A 21,339-nucleotide genomic window follows, 5' to 3' on the forward strand; every position below is an offset into this window, starting at 1 on the left:
AAAAACAGTTTCCAGAATCAAGAGATGACCCACTCAATGTGAGAAAATCTTCACTGTCTCCATAGAAGACAAAGGATTAATATCCATAATCTACAAAGAATATATAATGATTTGAAGTATGTATGTTCTGAAAGTTTTTAGAAAACTAATACTACTGAACATACAAACGAAACTGGATGTAGATATGTATGGTATGATAGAGTAGTAAGTTAAAGAGGCCCTTGATGTTATATATTTTGCAAATTAATGTTTATAGCATGAGCTCTGATATTTGATTTATTTTTGTGATTATGAAATTTCTTTTTTTTGCATTTTTTATTGTAAGTAGTAAAAGGGTTACATGATATTTGCCAGATAGAAGGTGCATTAATTCACATACATTGATACCCTTTCACATGTCTTTGTACCCATTTCCCTCCCTCCCACACCCCCCACCCGTCTTGGTTTTCCCCCCTTCCCTATCAAATTTCAAATATCCAAATACAAATAAATTCAATATATCAGATAACAAAGTGAGATACTATAACAATATGAGATAACCAAGGGACAGCAAAGGAGATGAGAGAAAACATAGTACATTAAGGACAACAATCCTTTGTTATATGGTGTTTGTTTCAATATCCTGGAGGTCCTTTCAATTAGCTTCATACTATATGGCCTTATGTATCAAGGTTTTGGTGGTATGTGCCATAAATTTAGATGAAGAGACAAGAATAACTTACCTGCATTCTCTTCTGTGATATTCATAATCCCTGAGAAAGCTCATTAGATTGATATTAAATAGACCAAGTGATATAGCTAGTACAGTTAGCATGACAGAACAAAGATATCAGATGGTTGCAAGAAAGATTTAGAGACACATGTTATTTACAGACAAAATATAAAAAACTTTCTCTTTGAAAGAATATACATGCTTTCCAGGGCATGTAGACATATATGATAGAGTATATGCTCTATGTATAATTATATGAAATATGTAAAAGTATATTACATGTGTTACTATAGGTAATACATAAGAATATATAGCTATATGATACTATGTATAAGTATATCTAGATATACATTACTGTATATAACTACAGTTATGTATAATTAAAGTATTCATTATATATTATATAATACATGTATTATATATAATTTAATACATACATTACATATTATATATTTTGTAACACATGTATTATATGTTATGTTTTATATTATGTTTAATTATATAGTGTAGTTATATATTACATATTACATTTGTGGATATCTGAATATAGATATTGTACATATGATTACATATAGTGGGATTTCTATGTATATATTTATTTTCTACAAACTCATAAAGCACAAAAAATAAAAATCAGGATATTTTTCACCAGGGATACATAATTATCTAAGATTTTTATTCATTCTATTTAATATTACTGAACTTGTTAACATACAATTGTTTGATTGTTCTGTTAGCTCCTCCAAATCTGGGAAGTCCTGAGGGTATTTCAGAAGTCAGCAACCTTGGGAATTCAGACACTGCCTTAAAAGATTCAATGAGAAGCAGGTTTGAATTCCAGTGAGATGACACTATTCCAGAAAATGTTTATGTCAAAGAATACCAAGAACATGAAAGGAGGTGTGAGATTGAGTGGGGTGGATTGATAGGCTGGGCTAGAAAGTGATGAAGAGGAGTGAATGCTGATGGGACAGTGACAGCACTTTCTGGGTCAGTGGAAACATAGTGAAAGCTGGTGTAACGTTACACATGGAATAACAATACCACTACATTACACATGTACACAACTTGAAATGCTTTACACAACAATGCACCAAGCATTTTATCAGTCATATGTCTTTTGTAATTTTGGGATAATCATGTGAAGAAATGATTTTCATCAGCTCTTCAACAAAACCTGAGATCAGTGAGCTTTAATTAAGTGTCCTGTGATCACAGAACTATGTTATGAGAATCATTATTGAGGTCTAGCAGATCTGTTCGGGCTTCATCTATTAAAAATTGTAGCATTACTTAACACATCTGTTTTGGAGGAGGAGGGTGGTATTAAGTCTTGACCTTAGGGCCTGGGTATTGTTTGTGATATTTTTTTCTTCTCCCTCCCACCTATCTCCCTCGGATATATAATTCTACCATTTGAGCCACAGTTCCTCTTCTGGCTTTTTTTGGTAATTAATTGGTGATAAGATTCTCATGGGCTTTCCTACTGAAACCACGATCTTCAGACTTTGGCTCTTGAGCAATTAGGATTTCAGGCATGAGCCACTGGCGCCTGGCATGGAGCACAACTTTATGTTAATTCATTGAGTCTTTTTTCTGTTGTAATACAGGTAAGGGTCCTAGAAATAATTATAACTACTAGTAATAATCATTACATAGTAGCCTGCATCTCAGCATTTTTCAATGCTATTTACCAACATTTTAAATTATAACCCTTTAGAATCCTTTTAGGAGAGCAGTTTTCTTGGGATTATTATACAGCATGCTAAATTAGAAGCACGACGCTGGATATTTTATGTACAAGGAATCTGAAAAGCAGTTGTTATTCTGGTGTGTATGACATTCTAGGTAATGTGCTTTTCTTTGATTAACAACTTTGCAACCACCCTACCAGAAAAAAAAAATTCTTCCTTTCTTAAAGGTAACCCAGGCTTTCAACTGTTTGGCCAGTGATCAAGAACTTATATCATATTTAATTTTCTGAAAGTCAAATGCTTTTCCAAGTTTCTCTGGTTTAGTCTGTGCTGGCATCTAAGGCTTGATACCTAATTATCAAGAACACATAGTGAATTTTTGTTGCACACATCAAAATTACTTTCTATTCAAACATACTCTATTTGTATATTCAAAACATGTAGCCAGGGCCAGGTGTTTGGCCTACTGGTTAAAGTGCTTGCCTAGCATGCATGAAGACCCGGGTTCGATTCCTCGGTATCACATACAGAGAAAAAAGCCAGAAGTGGTGCTGAGGCTCAAGTGGTAGAGCTCTAGCCTTGAGAAAGTCCAAGCACAGTGCTCAGGCCCTGAGCTCAAGCCCAGGACTGGCAAAAAACAAAAACAAAAACCAAAACAAAAACATGTATCCAAAATAACCATTCTAGTGACTGGATTCTTTTGTTTGTTCCCCTTTTTTCCTATATGAATCTGCAAGGAACACAATTGTCAGGAAATGCATGAGGATATCAGATTCCTCGCCCCCAAGTTGTAAGGTTCAGTTCTAACATAGCAACTTGTATCACTGCTCCATTGGTTTGACCTTTATCTTTTGCCTCACCATTTTGTTATTCCTCTTCCCTTCCCCAAATTGTATAAACATATATAATAGACCAGGGTACCAAAATCAAACACAGTGACAACAGGGGATAACCCTAAGGAGGAAAGTAAAACAAAAGGAAAATGAAATAACATCAAACAATACCTAAAATTAAAAAAACTTGTTTCTATATCTTAGATTTCATTTTGAATAGTATCATCTTATTTTGTACATAGATATTGAGCTATTGTGATTCTTTTCTAGGACTATTCTAGACATGTACTAATTATTATAAATGAAGGGAACCATGGAGTCTATGTTTATTTGGTTCTGGCTTACTTCACTTAATATGTTTTATTTTCCAAGTCTTACAATTTCCTTTGAATGGGATGATATTGTTCTTTCTAATGGAAGCAAAGAGTTTCATTATATAAATATATGTAATATATATGTGATATATATATATATATATCACATTTTCTTGATCCATCCATCTACTGAGGGGCATCTCAGTTGATTCCATATCTTAGCTATGGTAAAAATGTTTCAATGAACATAGTTGTGCTGGATTCTTTAGTATGGCCTTGTTTGTGATCTTTTGAGTAAATGCATAAAAGCAAGATTGCTAGATCATAGGGGAACTCTGTGTTTAATCTTTTGACGAACCTTCATATTGCTTTCCAGAGTGGTTGAACCAGTCTACATTCCCATCAACTGAGTAGTAGTGTTCCTTTTACACCACAACCTTGCCAGCATCTGATATTTCTTTTCTAAATACTGGCTACTCCAACTAGGTAAGATGGAATCGCAATGAAGTTTTGATTTGCATTTCTTTTATGGCATGAGATGTTGAACATTTCTTCATATATCTATTGGAGTTTCTTAGTTCTTCTCCAGGGAACTCTCTTTTCACTTCTTTACCCAATTTATTAATGGGGTGGTTGATCCTTTGAGGATTTGCTGTTGGAGGATTTAAATTTTTGAGCTCTAAGAATATTTTAGATATTAATCCCTTGTGTTGTATGGTGTTGTATAGTGAAGAGCTCCCAAATTGTGGACCTTCTGTTCATCTTGCTAGCTATGTCCTTTGCCATGCACAAGCTCTGCAGTTTAATGTGATCCCATGTATCCATCCTTTATTTTATTTGTTATGTTTCTGGATATTTCTTTAGGGCATTTTGATCTGTGACAAGGAGCCCTAAGTATTTCCTATCCCTTCCTGTAGTATTTTCAGGTTATCTGTTCTTACCTCTAAGCATTTGACCTATTTGCAGTTGATTCTGGTTCAGGATGATATATAAGGATCTAACTTCAGTGTGTATAACTAATTCTGACTGCAACTTTGTTGAAGAGGCTGTCTTTCTTACATCTGATGATTTTGGCTCCCTTATCAAACATTAGGTGGCCATAGGTATGTGGGATCATTTCTGGGTCTTCACTTGTATTCCCTAGTCCTGTTCACATATCAGTACCAAGCTGTTATTATAAATAAGGTGTTAAAATCAAATTTGAAGTTTGGTATTGATTGATAATCCTCCAGCATTGTTTTTCCTGCTAAAGATTACTTTTGCTATTCAAAGTTTTCTATTATTCCATAAGAAATTTTGTTTTGCTTCTTTTATTTCATCAAAGACTGTTATTGGTATATTGATGGGTATTGCATTGAATTTGTAGATAGCTTTCAGAAGAATTGCCATTTTCACAAAGTTAGTCACCTCAATCCAGGAACATGGGTGGTTTTGTGATGCTAATCCTTCTACTCCAGAAGCTTAGGAGGTTTTCCCACTTCCTTAAATCTATTTTCATTTCTTTTTTTATATTTTTTATTAGAATTAATATAAGGGTTACATGATATTTGCCATATAGAAGGTGCATTAATTCACATATATTGATACCCTTTCACATGTCTTGGTACCCTTTACCCTCCCCTCCACCCCCCCGTCTTGGTTTCCCTTCTTCCCTATCAAATTTCAAATAACCAAATACAAATAAATTCAATATATCAGATAACAAAGCAAGGTACTGTAACAATATGAGATAACCAAGGGACAGCGAAGGAGATGAGAGATAACATAGTACCTTAAGAACAACAATCATTTGTTATATGGCTTTTGTTTGAATATCCTAGAGGTCCTTTCAAGTAGCTTCATACTATATGGCCTTATGTATCAAGGTTTTGCTCTATTGCAAGTCTCTTCTAGTAGAGCCCATGGTTTCTACTGATTATGGGAAATGAGGGAAACCATTGATCCTAAGTTCCTTTGAGTCTGGCTTATTTCACTTAATATGATTTTTTCTAAGTCTTTCCATTTCCTAACAAGTGGGTCGATGTCATTTTTTTCTGACAGCAGCATAGAATTCCATTGTGTACAAATACCACAACTTGTTGATCCACTCATCAACTGAGGGATATCTAGGTTGGTTCCATATCTTTGCTATGGTAAACAGTGCTGCAATGAACATTGTTGTGCTAGTGGATTTAGTATGCCCTAGATTCTGGATGGTTGGGTAAATGCGAAGTAGTGGAATTGCTGGGTCATTGGGTAGTTCTATGTTTAGCCTATTGAGGCACTGCCATACTGCTTTCCATAGTGGTTGAACGAGTTTGCACTCCCACCAACAGTGTAGTAGTGATCCCTCCTGGCCACATCCCCTCCAGCATCTGTTATTATTCGTTTTCCTGATCCTGGCCATTCTAACTGGAGTGAGGGGGAATCTTAGAGTTGTTTTGATTTGCATTTCTTTTTTGACCAGAGATGTTGAGCATTTCTTCATGTGTCCATAGGCCATTTTTGTTTCTTCTTCAGAGAAGACTCTCTTTATGTCTTTGGCCCATTTTTTAATGGGATGGTTCTTACTTTGGAGATTAGTTTGGAGTGATTCAATTTTTTGAGTTGTTGATATATTTTAGATATGAGGCCTTTGTCCGTTGTTTGGTTGGTGAAGATTTTCTCCCACTCTGTAGGCTTCCTAATTAACTTACTAGCTATGTCTTTTGCCATACAAAAGCTCTGCAGTTTAATACAGTCCCAGTTATCCAGCCTTTCTCTGATTTTTTGTGATTCTTGGTCCTTATTAAGAAAGTTTCGACCTGTGCCAAGGAGGCCTAGTGTATCTCCGATTCCTTCTTGTGAAGTTTTCAGTGTGTCAGCTTTTACCTTAAGGTCTTTGATCCATTTGGAGTTAATTCTAGTGCAGGGTGACAAAGAAGGATCCAACTTTGGTTTTCTGTAGATAACCAGAACTGGTTAAGCATCTTTTTCAAGTTTTTAAAGTTTTCATCATAGAGGTGCTTCACCTCATTTGTTAAGTTAATTCCCAGGTTTACTGATTACAACTATACATAATCCCAGCTTATGAATCAGATTATTGCTCCCCTAACAAGGAAAAGGAGAGATAGATAGGGAAATACCTTTACATGATTGTAAATCATTGCAATTACAGTAGGTGGGATAGGTTTTGGTCTTAAAACTGTTCTGTGGTGGTATTGGATCTGTTTTCATATCCAAAAGGAAGAGATACAATGAAAATACCTATCGATGATTATGAACTTCTAATATCTGTGCACCTACACTGCTCTGGGTTGGTTCTTATCTTAATATTGTGCTGGTGTGGTATTGAATTTGCTTTCATTTCCAAATGGCCAGAGCAAGACATAGAAACACAAGAACTATAACAAATCAATGACCTACATCTCCTACTCAAAATAAACAGGCAACAGAGCAGTCAGTTAAAAGCCTAGAGGATATTTCTCAAACTTCACTAAAAATACTACTGGCAAAAATGATTAATGAAAGCCTACATATCACTATGTCTGAGCACAATGGTGCTAACCAATGTTTAATAAAGGAATTCATGGAATCCATAAATAGAATGAATGAATGAATGAATGAATTTGACCAGAAGAAGGGATGTCTAATGGAAATATAGCCAGTCAGCTAAAGTAGTTGGGAGACAATACTGAAAATCAAAGTAAGGAGGTAAAGAAGTCAATACAAGATCTAAAGCAAAGCTTCAGCAGAAAAATTGAACCCATCAACAATTACCAATTAGGAGGTAGTGAAAGAGAAGACAAAGTAGAAAGTTATGACAATACATTAGGTTCATATACAAATGTATATTTTTATTTGAATTCAGTACAGCAATACAGAATATAAAAATATATTTCAATGGATCCATCACAGGAAAATAGTACATCTGGAACTCAATCTTTTTGGATTTTATCATAAAATGAAACCAACTTTATCAATACACAACTTTTTTGTTTAATTGCCTTATTTATAATTCGCCAAGCTGCATAACTGTGAGGATAGACCCCTGGGAATGAAATAATTATTATAAAATGTGCTGGGATTTTCTGATTTGAATCTTCAAATGCTGAAGGGTTGGCTGAAAAATTGGTAAATTGTGTGATACAGATATTCCCTATCTCTTGGCAATTTTGTTACATTCTTAAAAAAAGAAAAGAAAAAACCAGCACCAAGATATTTTATTCTGTTATTGTAAGGATGCAAGAGATGGGTCTGAGCATTTTCTATTGGAAGATAGAGTCATCAAGATATGGGGAGCTCACAACAGCTCAAAATTTTTTTTTGCCAGTCCTGGGCTGGAGCTCAGGGCCTGAGCACTGTCCTTGGACTTTCTCAAGGCTAGAGCTCTACCACTTGAGCCTCAGCACCATTTCTGGCTTTTTTCTAGGTATGTGGTACCGAGGAATCGAACCCAGGTCTTTGTGCATGCTAGGCAAGCACTTAAACACTAGCCCAAACTCCCAGCCGCTCATAATTATTTTTAATGCAATCAAGCTTAAAGAAACAATGGAGTCAAGAAACAGTCAATATGGGATAGCGTTATAAACAATTTGGACTCATCAAGAAAGCTTCTTTCTGCCAAAGAGGTGTAAGTTTCAATAGAGGTTGAAAATAGCAAAGCTAAAAGGGTCATTGCTAACTGTTTTTCACTCCTTGTGTAAAAATTAATATATGAAGACATTACAATGGCATGACTCCAATCAGCAACATAGTATGAAATGCTCAGCATTTAATGTCTGTTATTTGATGTGCAAGACTTTTATTATCCTTAGATACAATATCTCTGTTAAATCTGATATATTTAAAAATATGTATTATATTCCCAGTGAGGAAATTGCTTATCAGCTGGCTATACACCACTTTGCAAACCAAAAGTATAAAATGGTAGAATCAGAATTCTACCTAAATTTCTCTGACTCTACATTTCATGTCTTTAAACCTCAGCACAAAGCAGTCTCATTCCCATTTCCTCTTCCAAGAATGCATTTGTGGGTACACACAGTAGTTCTTTTTATCTTCTCACCACTGTGAGGCTGGACTGCTGTCATTCCAACAATATAGATGCCAGTGATATGTTTCTCACAGAATTGCATCAAATCAAGTTACATCTGAATTATTTGGGCTACTGGAAGGAAATTATGTTCCCTGGAACATTTTAGTTCCAGGAAGCTGAGGCCCAAGAATTAAAATGTTAGCAGTATGTCAAGTGATGTTTCTATGTTTGAACTAGAAGGTCAGTTATTTATTGACTACTTTTAATGTCTTTCCATATCACTTTTGATACTTTACAAGTTAAGCTGAAGAACGCTAAATTGAGTCTATGAGGTTTTAAAAGACTTGAATCCATGTCATTAAGTCAGTGTACAGATTTGTTGATTATCTTGTTGTGGGTGGCCATGTAGAAGGCAGGGTCCTATCAATTATTTAATATGAAAGAAAGTTTGCAGCTAAAATGGAAACTTCCTCCTTTTCAGATACATTCTGTTCTTCAGTGAATTTATTCTGAACATTTCAGTGGTCATAGAATGAATTCTATAGTCATTTTCCCTGGCTTTTCTTATATCTGCCAATGAAAAACATAAGCTAGCTAGATGTTTTGAATTAGGCAAAAAAATGTGGGATAACCACTTATATAATCAACAAACGTAAAATGCTACAAATGTGGTATTAAAAACCAGTTCTGGGCTGGGAGTTTGGCCTAGTGGTAGAGTGCTTGCCTAGCATGCACAAAGACTTGGGTTTGATTACTCGGTACCACAAACATTAAAAAAAAAAAAGCTGGAAGTGGTGCTGTGGCTCAAGTGGTAGAGCTCTAGGCGTGAGAAAGTCCAAGGACAGTGCTCAGGCCCTGAGTTCAAGCCCAGGACTGGAAAAACAAAACAATCACATGGTGTTAGGATTAAATGCCTCGACTAGTTCGTACCAATGTGGCACTGGCTGATGTGTGTGTCTTGAGGGTCGTAGCAAGCATGCACCCATGCACTCATCACATAAACAAATTGTGCCATTTTGGGGACAGACAAAGAGTTGAGCTCTGGCAGGGAGCAGTGAAAAAACAATAACACAAGCATACACATAGCACACATACAAACATACATGCATGTGTCTTCCTTGAGTTAGCATCCTTGTGGGTGAGGATAGCCAACAACTTCAATCATGAACGGATTCAGCAGTGTGAGAGAGGGTGGAGACTGTCAGTGTGTACAAAGAAGAGACACAGTGTGGAAGAGCGTTGTCAAGGAAGACCTCATTGAGCAGGTGACATGAGTTTGAGCAAATAAATTGGATGCAAGGATGTTCATGGTAGAATGACCAAAGCAGAGCAAGCATTTTGAATTTAACTTTCAATGGGTTATTAGTAAAAGGGGTATAAATTAGATCATGTAGATTCATGATGGAGACACTTTGCAAAGATTTTTCTGAGAGCTAGATTGTGTGTATCCCTTTCTGTGGATAACTCACTGTTATTTCCTTTAAATTGTTATTATAAAGGCGATGTAGACAGGTGTCACAGTTACGTAAGAAAAGCAAAGTGGACATTTCTTTTCAGAAACGGTCAGGCCTTTCCTCCCTCTTTCTCAGTTTTTCCCACCTACAAGTTTTTCCCTCCCACAAATTGCATGCCCATAGGCATGCTTCTCTGAAGTGGTGACTTTGGTATATAAAAAGACATGAATTATATACTCTGATTACCTTCAGTTCACCTCTTACAAGGATTTGCTTCTAATGTTTTGACAGCCAAATAAATAAATCAGTTTGGATCACTATATAACAGGAATGGAGATATACTATAAAGTTGGGGAGTTCAACAGACATTCCTATATATTGTGAACTCTCCAAGTATAGATTTATAATAACATGTGCATAATATACAATCAGATCAAATATAATCATAAATATTTTTTATCAGTCCCCCTCTTTTTTTGCATTGAGCTAGATTCTCCTAAAGAAGAAAGCAAACCCTGTGCAAGAGCACGTTTTGTAAGTTGTATCCATTGGACGTGTTCTGATTTGTTGCTCATAGGGACTTTTCATGAACTCTCCTGTCTGTCCACTCAGGTGACAGTCCCCACAACCATGGAGCTGTACAATTCCACAGTGACAGAGTTCATCATGTTGGGTTCACAGCAGACCCCGTGAAGCAGGGGGTGTGCTGTTCCTTGTCGTGTACGCGAGAACAATGGCAGGAAACTTCACTCTCATCCTTCTGATCTGCAATGACTCCCAGCTCCACACACACATGTACTTCATTGGAAACCTCTCCTTCCTGGATCTCGGGCTGTCTTCTGTCGACACACCAGAGATCCTAATCACCTGCATCTCTGAGGATAAGAGCATCTCTTTTGGTGGCTGTGTGGCCCAGTTCTTCCTCTCTGCTGCCCTGGACTATACTGAGTGTCACCTGCTGGCTGCCATGGCTTATGACCGCTGTGGCCATCTCCAAGCCACTGCTGTATTCTCAAGCCATGCCTCCAAAGCTGTGTGTGTTCTTTGTTGCAGCCTCCTACACAGGGGGCTTCGTGAACTCTGTCATCATCACCAAAGACACCTTTTCCTTGCACTTCTGTGGTGACAATGTAATTGATGGCTTTTTCTGTGACATCCCACCCTTGGTGAAGCTGGCTTGTGACAGGAAAGATAGCTACCAGGCTGTGTTCTTCCTCCTGCTGTCCAACGTCGTCACCCCCATTGTGTTCATCCTGGCCTCCTACCTGTTCATCATCACCACCATCTGGAGGATGTGTTCTACCCAGGGCCGCCTCAAGGCCTTCTCCACGTGCTCCTCCCACCTGACCTCTGTGACCTTGTACTATGGCTCCATCCTCTACATCTATGCTCGCGCTATCTCTAGCTATTCTTTGGACAGGAACAAAATAGTTCCTGCATTTTACACTGTACTTCCCATGTTGAATCCTGTGACCTACAGCCTAAGGAATAAAGATGTGAAAGAGGCTCTGAATAAACTTTTTAAATAAATATTATTTCCTTTAGAGATGTACATAACTATTGATTAAGTGTTGATTGAATTACAAGGAAAGATTTTAGTTTTGTCATAATGTAATGTGTTTTAAAACCTTTGGACTTTTCATTTGTTGGTGATGAGAAGAGCTAAGGTAAGGAAATTCGAATAATATTGAAGATAAATGTTGACTATGAAGTTTATGCACTGGAATTTGTGGCTTATTCTAGACCTAAAACAAACATGTAGCTAGCTTCTTTTGTCTTTTCTTAAAGTGACATAATACCTCACTGCCATTGACGTAAGATTTGAATGACTGATATATATATATATATATATAATAATGGCTCGAAGTTTATGGAAACTATGTCCTAATAAAAGGAAAGTAACTATGGGAATGTTCCCTTTGTTTTGTGAAAGTCTTATCTTACTAAGGAAAAGAAAATTTCTAACACTGCAACTTAAAAATCTGTTAATATGTTTTATTGGTGTAATCAAAATATACTTAAGTATATGTTTGTACATATAGATATGTATTATAAAAATATATCTACACAGATACTTATGAATTAGAGTTAAGAAAAACCACATATTTTATGTTAGTTTAGTGGGAGTAGAAATTTCATAATCACAAAGGAATAAAGCAAATATCAGAGCTCATGCTATAGACATTAATTTGCAAAATATGTAACATCAAGAGCCTCTTTAACTTACTCCTCTATCATACCATACATATCTACATCCAGTTTCGTTTGTATGTTCAGTAGTATTAGTTTTCTAAAAACTTTCAGAACATACATACTTCAAATCATTATATATTCTTTGTAGATTTTGGATATTAATCCTTTGTCCTCTGTGGAGACGGTGAGGATTTTCTCGCATTGAGTGGGTCATCTTTTGATTCTGGATACTGTTTTTTTCCATATATTTTTATTGTAATTAATAGAAGGGTCACCAGATATAAGATGCATTACTAGACAAACATTGATACCCTTTCTCATGTCATGGTCCCCATTTCCCTTCCTCCCTCCTGCCCCCCCTCTAATCTTGATTTTCCCCCTTCACTATCCAATTTCAACTAACCAATTAACCATATATAAAATATATCAGATAACTAGGTGACATATTGTAACAATATGAGACAACCAAGGGACAGCAAAAGAGATGAGAAATAATATAGTACATTAAGGACAACAATCATTATATGGTTTTTGCAGAAACTTTTTCTTAACTTGATGAAGTCCCAGTTATTAATTCTTACACTTTCTGGTTCCATTCAGAAAATAATCACCCATGCCCGAACTATCCAGTGTTTTCCAGTCGTCATTTCAAAGTTTCAGATTTTGTTAAGGTTTTTGCCCTATTTGGAGATAACTTTTGTACAAGGTAAAGCATAGGTATCTAGGAAGCGTTGGTGTTCTGTGATGCTTTGTGCAGTCAGTTTAACTTTCTCAGTTTCTGGATATCTTGGAAGATGAGCTCTCCATAATACATGGACAGAAGCAGTGGTGTTCAAAAAGTGACCCTCGTTCTGTATCACAGTACATGATTGTATGCTTGTATGCATGCATGTACACATTCAATATATAAATATGCGTTGAATTCATTTTGCACGTAATTGTTGACTGTTTTATCGATGCTCATCCAGGATACTAGTATTTAATCTCATTTTTTTATGTGTGTGCTTATTTGACTTGATGTCAAGGTGGTGTTGCAGCATCCTTTCTCTTTCTCTGGATGGGGTAGTTTGAGGAGCATTCTTCTTTACACACTTGCTTGAATGCAGCAGGGAATTCTTGGCTTCCAGGGAGCGTCATCTCTACTGCATTATGCCGATTGCGTATTTCAGACATGTGTAAGTTGTTCATATATACTTGGATCAGTTGTGACTGGCTATATGTATATAGACATTTATCCATTCATTCCAAATTTCAAAAAACTTTTTTGGAGTATATGTTTTCAATTTTCAAACCAAGTTGTCAGATATTATTTGGATACCAGTGGTCCTTGCTTTCACATTCTCCACTGGTCTCTCTTTTATGAATTTTGTCTTTGACGTCTTTACATTAGTTTCCTCAGGGTTTATTGGTCTTACTTGTGAGCACTCACTGTTTTACTGAGTTTGCATGGTGTTCTTTAAGTCTGTAGTAGAGGAATGTTCATAAAATGGCAGAAAGAACAAAGAAGTAGGCTACAAGACACATTGTAAAAAAAAGTCTCTTTTGAAAAATCATATTAAGTGAAGTAAGCCAGACTCAAAGGAATATAGGCTCAATGGTTTCCCTCATTTGTCATAATCAGTAGAAACCTTGGGCTCTCCTAGCAGAGATTTGCAATAGAGCAAAACCTAGATACATAGGCCATATAGTATGACGCTAAATGAACGGACCGCTAGGATATAGAAACAAAAGCCATATAATGAGTGATTGTTGTCCTTAATGTACTATGTTATCTCTCATCTATTTGCTGTCCCTTGGTTATCTCATATTGTTACAGTATCTCACTTTGTTATCTGATTTATCAGATATATTTGTATTTGGTTATTTGAAATTGGATAGGGAAGGGGGGAAAACAAGATGAGGATTGGGGGGGAGGGCAATGAGGACCAAAACATGTGAAAGGGTATCAATGTATGTGAATTAATGCACCGTTTATCTGACAAATATAATGTAACCCTTCTATTAATTACAATAAAATATATGGAAAAAAAGTCCCTTTAGAATAATTTGGAGCAATTCTATTATTAGGCACACTTAATGAATTATACTGTGGTTTCAATTGACCATGCCAACTTTAAACAAGTGGCAATAATTCCATCATACCCTGATTAACGTATCATCCTCAAATTCCAGATGCTGTCTAATTAAATCTTTGGGGAATGAGGTACACATTCCTTCCTTGCTCTGTGGGGTGAATCTCAAAGGGCTGTTGAGGAAATCTATATAGAGAATTTAACAAAGGTGTGCATCAAAGCCAGAGAACAGGAGAAAGACGTCATATCAAGGAGCTGGGCTTTCTGACCAAAGGTAAGAAATACCAACAGAGGTTCAAGCACAACAAAGCAGACATATCTCTGACACCTCAGTATGAAAGTATTAAGGGAGAAACTATGACCTGGTCCTAGCTATGTCATTCTTGTGCCATTCATGGACAAGTGAACACACATGCACACACACACACACACACACACACACACACACACACACACACACACACAGAAGTGCACAAACACCTGAATAGTACTAGCGATTAATGGCACAGCATCTTGAATGTAATGAATATCGTTGTGTCACAGAATTAATACATACTGAAATACTTAAAATATTCTGCTCATGAAAATGTTGGTATGATGTTACTATTTGACCTAAATGGATTCTTGATGGAAGTTGGGCCATAATTATCCCTCGTAGTTCAGTTTATTCCAAATAGATAGACATATTCTTCTCTTCTACTATAAAAAAGAATTCCATGAGGTAGGTATATTTTGTTCTCAACCTCTAAACAAGTGATATTTCTCTGCTTGCAGACATGAAGATAGTTCAGGAAGTGTTGAATATGTTCTTCAAATCCACAATCCACTGGGTAATAAAGTCTTGGCATGAACACACCACGTTAGTTATGAAATTCCACCTAAGTCAGACCCATCTGCATTCATGGGAGAGAGTTCTCTCAGCTCAGATGGAAGTGGGAACATAGAGAATGGCTTCCACTCTCCTGTCTCTAGTCAGCTTAAGCCACAGAGGGACACAGCCAGATAAAGTCATTCTGTAGTGGGCTCCCACTTTTGGTTTTGCATGGTATTGGCACAAGTCCAAGAGTGAGTACAGAAGCTTTAGGAGACTCCTGAGACCCAGGGCTTGCAGTTCTCAGGGGGCTGCTAATGATGTAGCCTGTTTGAAGAGGAACAGGAACATCCATTCCAGTCTGCAAGGTGGAGAACAAAATCTCTTCTCTAAATCTGGAAATCCACCAACAACTGTGGCTGAATTTTCTGGTCCTCAAATATGCACATGATGTTTCCATTGATAAACTTTTTCTGTTTTACTTTTAAACTTAAGAACTGCAGTAACATGTCCTATTGAGATATGGTTAACACACACAAGTCAGAAGACTAAAACTGCAACTGTGGCTTTCATGATGCTCTCTGAATCCTTCATTGGGTCTATTTAGCTAAAGGATTTCTGTAAAAAAAAAAAAAAGTAAATTAGAGGAGTCTTGTAAAAGGTATTCTGTTTTCATTTTAGGCTCCTCCAGCCCTGAGAGAGTAAGTTGCAGTGAAAAAAATATCAACTTTTTTGAAGAAGACCAATTGAAACCAATGACCTTGAGTGCTGTCTTCCAGATTATTTCGGGCAATTCTTGTAAGCCTATCTAAAGTCTCATATGCTTCTCTTATTTTTCTCAAGAGACTTGGTCTCAGTTGATGACAGAAAAATAAGGATTTTACAGCTTCCATTTCAGTCTCAATAACTCTCTCTTCTCTTATTCTCTGAAGTACAATCCATATAATGGCTGTGTGTTTAATTACAACCCGAATGATTGTGAAACTTTGGGATCTTTTGTCTCCTCTGAGACACCATAGTACTCTCCTGTTTATTTATTTCCTGGGTTTCTGATATTACCTGTGTTTTCTTTAGGTAAAACCTCTGTATGTAGTTTTCTTATGATGCAGTGGTTTTCATATTTCTTCTTTCCTTAAGAAAGAAGATTCATTATTTTAAATACCATACACTTCATGTATCATTGTATCATTTCAGTAGTTTTCCTTTTTGGAAGTCCTTGAATATTGCCCTGGACACTTTACCCATCCCTTTCCTCTTGTGTGATCCCATTTACAAATGTAAGTTTATTTTATCTTTATCTTTTCATTTATTCTCTACCTTACATTAGAAGAAATGTTGAATGCCAGCTTAGAAGATTTTCCTTGTATAAATGGAGTATAGTGTAGTAAATTTTACAGTGACTATTGAGAAAAACCTAAACTTTTCAGCGTCCATTACTTAATAATAGTAACTGCCTAGGTAATATTATACAAGCTTAATTAGACTAATAATAAAATAAGTATTTGAAGGCTCAAAGAACAACTTTTTTTCCTACTTTTGTAATTCCTGAGTTCTGCACTATTATTATTTGGGACACTCGGTTTTGCCAATTATCAGATTTAAGCTGATGGTTCTGAATGGACAAAAAATAATGGAAGACAGTCTTATTAAGATAATACAAGTCAGATCTAGAATTGCAAATGGAAGACAAAATACATGGATTTAGGAGCCCATACTTTCTGTATTACAAGAGGTGTATTGTAAATTAATGGAGGAGAGAAGTGTCTCTCAGTATTGCAAGTTGTTTTTCCTATTATGCCTCTCTAAACATTATCAGCTCTATTGAATGATGATGACTAATTCTCACTTACTATCAAACAAAGCTATGATACCTAAAGGGTAGAGGCGGTGAGTCTGCTTTCGTTATATTTACTCTGGCTTAACTCAAAGTGAAATGATGACAACAAAGAAATCATCAGTCACATTTTCTTAGTTTTTACAGTGTTCCCTCTTCTTTACTAGCCAAGGGAGAAAGACAAATAGATATTCAATGTTGTTCACAGGGTGATATCTGACAGTATATGCATTAGAAATTGTAATTAAAAGAGGTAGTATTTTTTACTTATTTTAAAGAGTCAGGATGTGTTTTATCCCATCAGTACCTTAAAATTGAAAATGAGTCCTTCTGCATGTTCAGCACCAGAGTATCAGGAACTGCTTCTCTCAGCCAGGTGCAGTGGGGAAGGTCTACAATCTCAACTCTTCAGGAGGTGAAACCACACAGATACATATCATCCCTACCAAATTTAGCCTTATCTTTTTCTCAGAAACTGAAAGTAAGAAAAACCAAAAGGGTCTAGAGGCTGTAGGTTAACTCTTGTGTATTGTGTGTGGCTGATAAGTTCAAAGATTTTTGGTTCCTCTTCAGCAACACAGTCCTACACCCATACTCACATACATGTGTGCACTCGTAGGCATGCATGCACACACAAACAGCTTCATCCATGCTTGGTAATCTTCACATAACTTACAAAATTAGCTTACTCACTTACAGGAGAATGGGGGAAAAGGGACACTGAAGAAAATATATTTGGAAATATTTCTTAAGTGATAGAGAAACTCATGCTATTTCTTACCTATCACTTGTGCTAGCTCTGACTAAATGGGAGGAAAAATATTCACTTTTAAGATTGATCACTGACTTTACATTAGAAGACTATACTTCCTTTGAGGACAAGTCAGGGTTCATCAGTTTATGTTTCTTAGTCTATGATGGGTGATTGCCTTAAGGTCCATGTTTCAGGTTTGCCAATGCAACAAAACGATTCTCGCCTAGTGCGTGGTGAGTAAGACAAATATGTTTTGATTTGTAAATATGCCAGAATTGAGGGAGTTCACTATACTGTTATTTGTACAAACTCAGTGACAGACACATAGGAAGTTCTCATTAACTTATTGAAGTATATTAATTTTTTTTAGAAGGCCATACACCAGATTTTGGGCTGGGATATTTTTTCCATTCAAAAATCTATCTTATACTACTTATGGGCTGGATGATTTAATGCGTATCCTCCTAAAATTAACAAAATGGCCCTAATATAACAGCAATAATTTCATGAAATACAATTCTTACTTTTTTCCTGGTATAAGAGGTTTTTTTTATGTTGGGGTTACAGTTACGTCCATCAGGTAATGGGTCCATTATTTCTAGAACATTGATTTCCCTTCCCATGTTTTGCTCCCACTTTCCCTGACCCTTCCCCCACAGTCACTTGATTTTCCCTTTCCTATTTCAAATAAAGAAATAAAAATATATGCAATATACCAAGTACCAAAATCAGGTACAGTAACCACATGAGATAAGCCATAAGAGGAAACAAAAGATAAAAGAAATAACTTCACATAGCACACTAAGAACAACAATCACAAAGGTACACCTCTTGTTTCCATATCCTGGAAACATTTCTCTTAGCCCCATCCTATATGGCCATATGGACATAGTTTTTGAGCTACTGTGATCCTCTGCTAGGAGAATCCTAAATACATACTAATTGTTACAAATGATGGAACTCATGGAGCCTGCTTCTTTGGATGTGATTAAATTTTTACCCTATTCATACCATCATTCTTTTCTTTTGTTGACAGTACTGTGAAATGAAACTCAGGATCTCACATTTGCTACTCAGGTGCTCTACTCTTTGATCCCTGCTTCCAACTTCACTCATTTTTCTTCAATGAAAATATCACTAGGTTATTCTTCCTCATCCTTGTGTGAATAAAGCTATATCCATGGTGGACATGGAGATGGAAAATCGCACGGTCCTGACAGAATTCATCCTGCTGGGCTTCTCCGCCGACCCCCAAATGCAGCTGGTTCTCTTTGGACTGTTTCTAATGCTCTATTTGGCAACCATGTGTGGGAACATGACTCTTGTTGTCTTAATCTTGATTGACACCCGATTGCACACACCTATGTACTTTTTCATTGGAAATTTGTCCTTTTTGGATTTCTGGTACACATCTGTGTACAACCTTAGAATATTGTTCACATGTCTCTCAAGGGACAAGCGTCTTTCCATTGCTGGTTGTGCAGCTCAGTTTTTCTTTTCCTGTATGGCAGCCTACACCGAATGCTATCTGTTAGCATCTATGTCCTATGACCGCTATGTGGCCATTTGTAGGCCATTGCTCTATTCAGCTAAAATGTCCACTTCTCTCTGTTCCGGGCTTGTTATTGGTTCTTACATAGGGGGGGTTTTGAATGGCATAGCCCACACTGCTAACACGTTCAGGATGAGTTTCTGTGGAGATAATACTATTGATCATTTTTTCTGTGATGTACTGCCATTGATAAAGAAGGTCTGCACAGACACTCGGGCCTATGTGAAAATAATTTCCATTCTGGATGCCATCACTGTCATCTCCTGTCTTCTTCCCATCATCATTTCTTATCTGAACATCCTGGTGGCTATTCTGAGAATCCGCTCAGCAGCAGGAAGGCGCAAGGCTTTCTCTACTTTTGCTTCCCACTTAGTCTCTGTCACATTCTTCTTTGGATCCTTGCTCTTCATGTATTCAAATCCTAGTTCTGCCACCCACCAGGAAAGTAATAAGGTGGGTTCTCTGTTCTACACTCTCATCAACCCATTGCTTAATCCAGTCATCTACAGTATGAGAAATAAAGATGTCAAAGAGGCCTTCAAGAAAGCAATATACACCATACGATCACAACCATGAAGGTTGATATTTGTTTGTGCAAAAACTGACTGTTTCATATGTATGGACTTGTTGGTAAGAAGTTGTGGAAATTTTTACTTCTAACTATGAAATGTGCACCCAGTCTGTTGTTATGATGGTGATGATTATGACTATTATTCTCTTCTGATAGAAGCTTTGTAAAGACTATAATGCTGTTTTGTTAAAGATCTATATGTATTACGATGGCTCTCTGAGTACTTTACTTTTCACAGAGTGCATATTTCTTGTTGGGAACGAAATATGGATGACTTTATTTTCAATGGTTTAATTTTGAGTTTTGTTGAACATTATTAGGTAAGGGAGCTAAGCAATTGTAAGTTTATTGAGAATTTCTCCCCTTATACTTGCTTCTCAGATTTCTAATTAAACATATATTTGTGTAAATATTCTATGTTGTGCCTTAATATCAGAGTGGGAAAATTGTTTTATTTTTTATTTTATTCAAAGGAAACAAAAGTCACAGCAAAAGATTTACTTTAAGAGAATATATCTATCTCAAAAGAATGCTCTCTGCTGGGCTGCTAGTGGCTCATGCTTCTAATCCTAGTTACTCAGGAGATTGCGATGTGAAGATTCTGGTTCAAAACCAGCCTAGGCAGGAAAGTCCACAAGACTCTTCTGGTCAATATATCACCAGAAAACTGGAAATACAGATGTGGCTAAAAGTAGTAGAATGGCAACCTTGAACAAAAGACCTCAGAGACAGGCCCTGAGTTCAAGCCTCACAATTGACAAAAAATTAAAATGAAAATGAAAAAGTCTGCTCTGTCACATAGAGAACATGATAATCTACCTGAGTTTATACAGCATAAACCTACATTGACAAATTCAGATCATCAAATAGAATAATGTATAGCAAACAAACCTTTCCACTATACTCTAGACCTAGTGATGGCTTAATTAGTACTTTATGTGTTCTTCCAGTCATTTCTATAAAATATACTAGAGGAAACTACATTAGGTTAAAGAAGAAAAAAACATAATTGCCAAGAATATAAAATATTTTTTCTTAGTACCAAAAGATGTAACTATGAAAATTTATGTTTAATATTTGTCTCATGGGAAATTTATTTCTATTGTAGTCAATATTTTAATATAATTATAAACTAAGAGTTGAAATAATAGTTTACATACAGGCATATCGAAAAATTTTATTATTTAATGGCAACACCTATATTGAAATGGGATTTTCTTTTACAAAATACACTAAAATTTAATTTAGGAAATTCAATTGCAGTCACTTTAGAATGTGTATTAACTTTGGTATAAATTATATTTACCTAATTTGCATTTATTGTCTAACATATTTAATTTTTTCCACCATTGCCCACCAAAGCGTTCATAATATTCTTTTTTTATATTGTCAAGAAAATGTATGGGGGGGTAACAGTTACAGCAGTCCGATAGTAGGTGCATTACTTCTCACACATCGATACCCCTTCTCATGTTTTTGTCCCCATTTCCCTCCCTCCACTCCCTCCCAATCATCTAATTTCACACCTTCCCTTTCCTATTTCAAATAA

General features: G+C 36.2%; 1 protein-coding gene and 1 pseudogene across 1 annotated transcript; both read left to right on the top strand.

Moving 5' to 3' along the window:
• The first annotated feature begins 10,633 nt into the window (after positions 1 to 10,633).
• Positions 10,634 to 11,532, top strand: LOC150052653 (olfactory receptor 9G19-like; annotated as a pseudogene).
• A 7,324-nt stretch (positions 11,533 to 18,856) lies between these two features.
• LOC150052654 (olfactory receptor 9G4-like) lies at positions 18,857 to 19,795 on the top strand. The gene has a single exon (XM_090349184.1). The coding sequence runs from the start codon at positions 18,857 to 18,859 to the stop codon at positions 19,793 to 19,795; it is 939 nt and encodes a 312-aa protein (XP_090205310.1).
• The last annotated feature ends 1,544 nt before the right edge of the window (positions 19,796 to 21,339 follow it).

This window comes from Megascapheus bottae, chromosome 16 (assembly GCF_031878675.1).
Source record: "Megascapheus bottae isolate mThoBot1 chromosome 16, mThoBot2.hap1, whole genome shotgun sequence".
NCBI classification, from domain to species: Eukaryota; Metazoa; Chordata; class Mammalia; order Rodentia; family Geomyidae; genus Megascapheus; species Megascapheus bottae.

Coding starts and splice junctions, on each gene's coding strand:
- LOC150052654 (XM_090349184.1), top strand. CDS start 18,857: ATGGAGATGGAAAATCGCACGGTCCTGACAGAATTCATCCTGCTGGGC.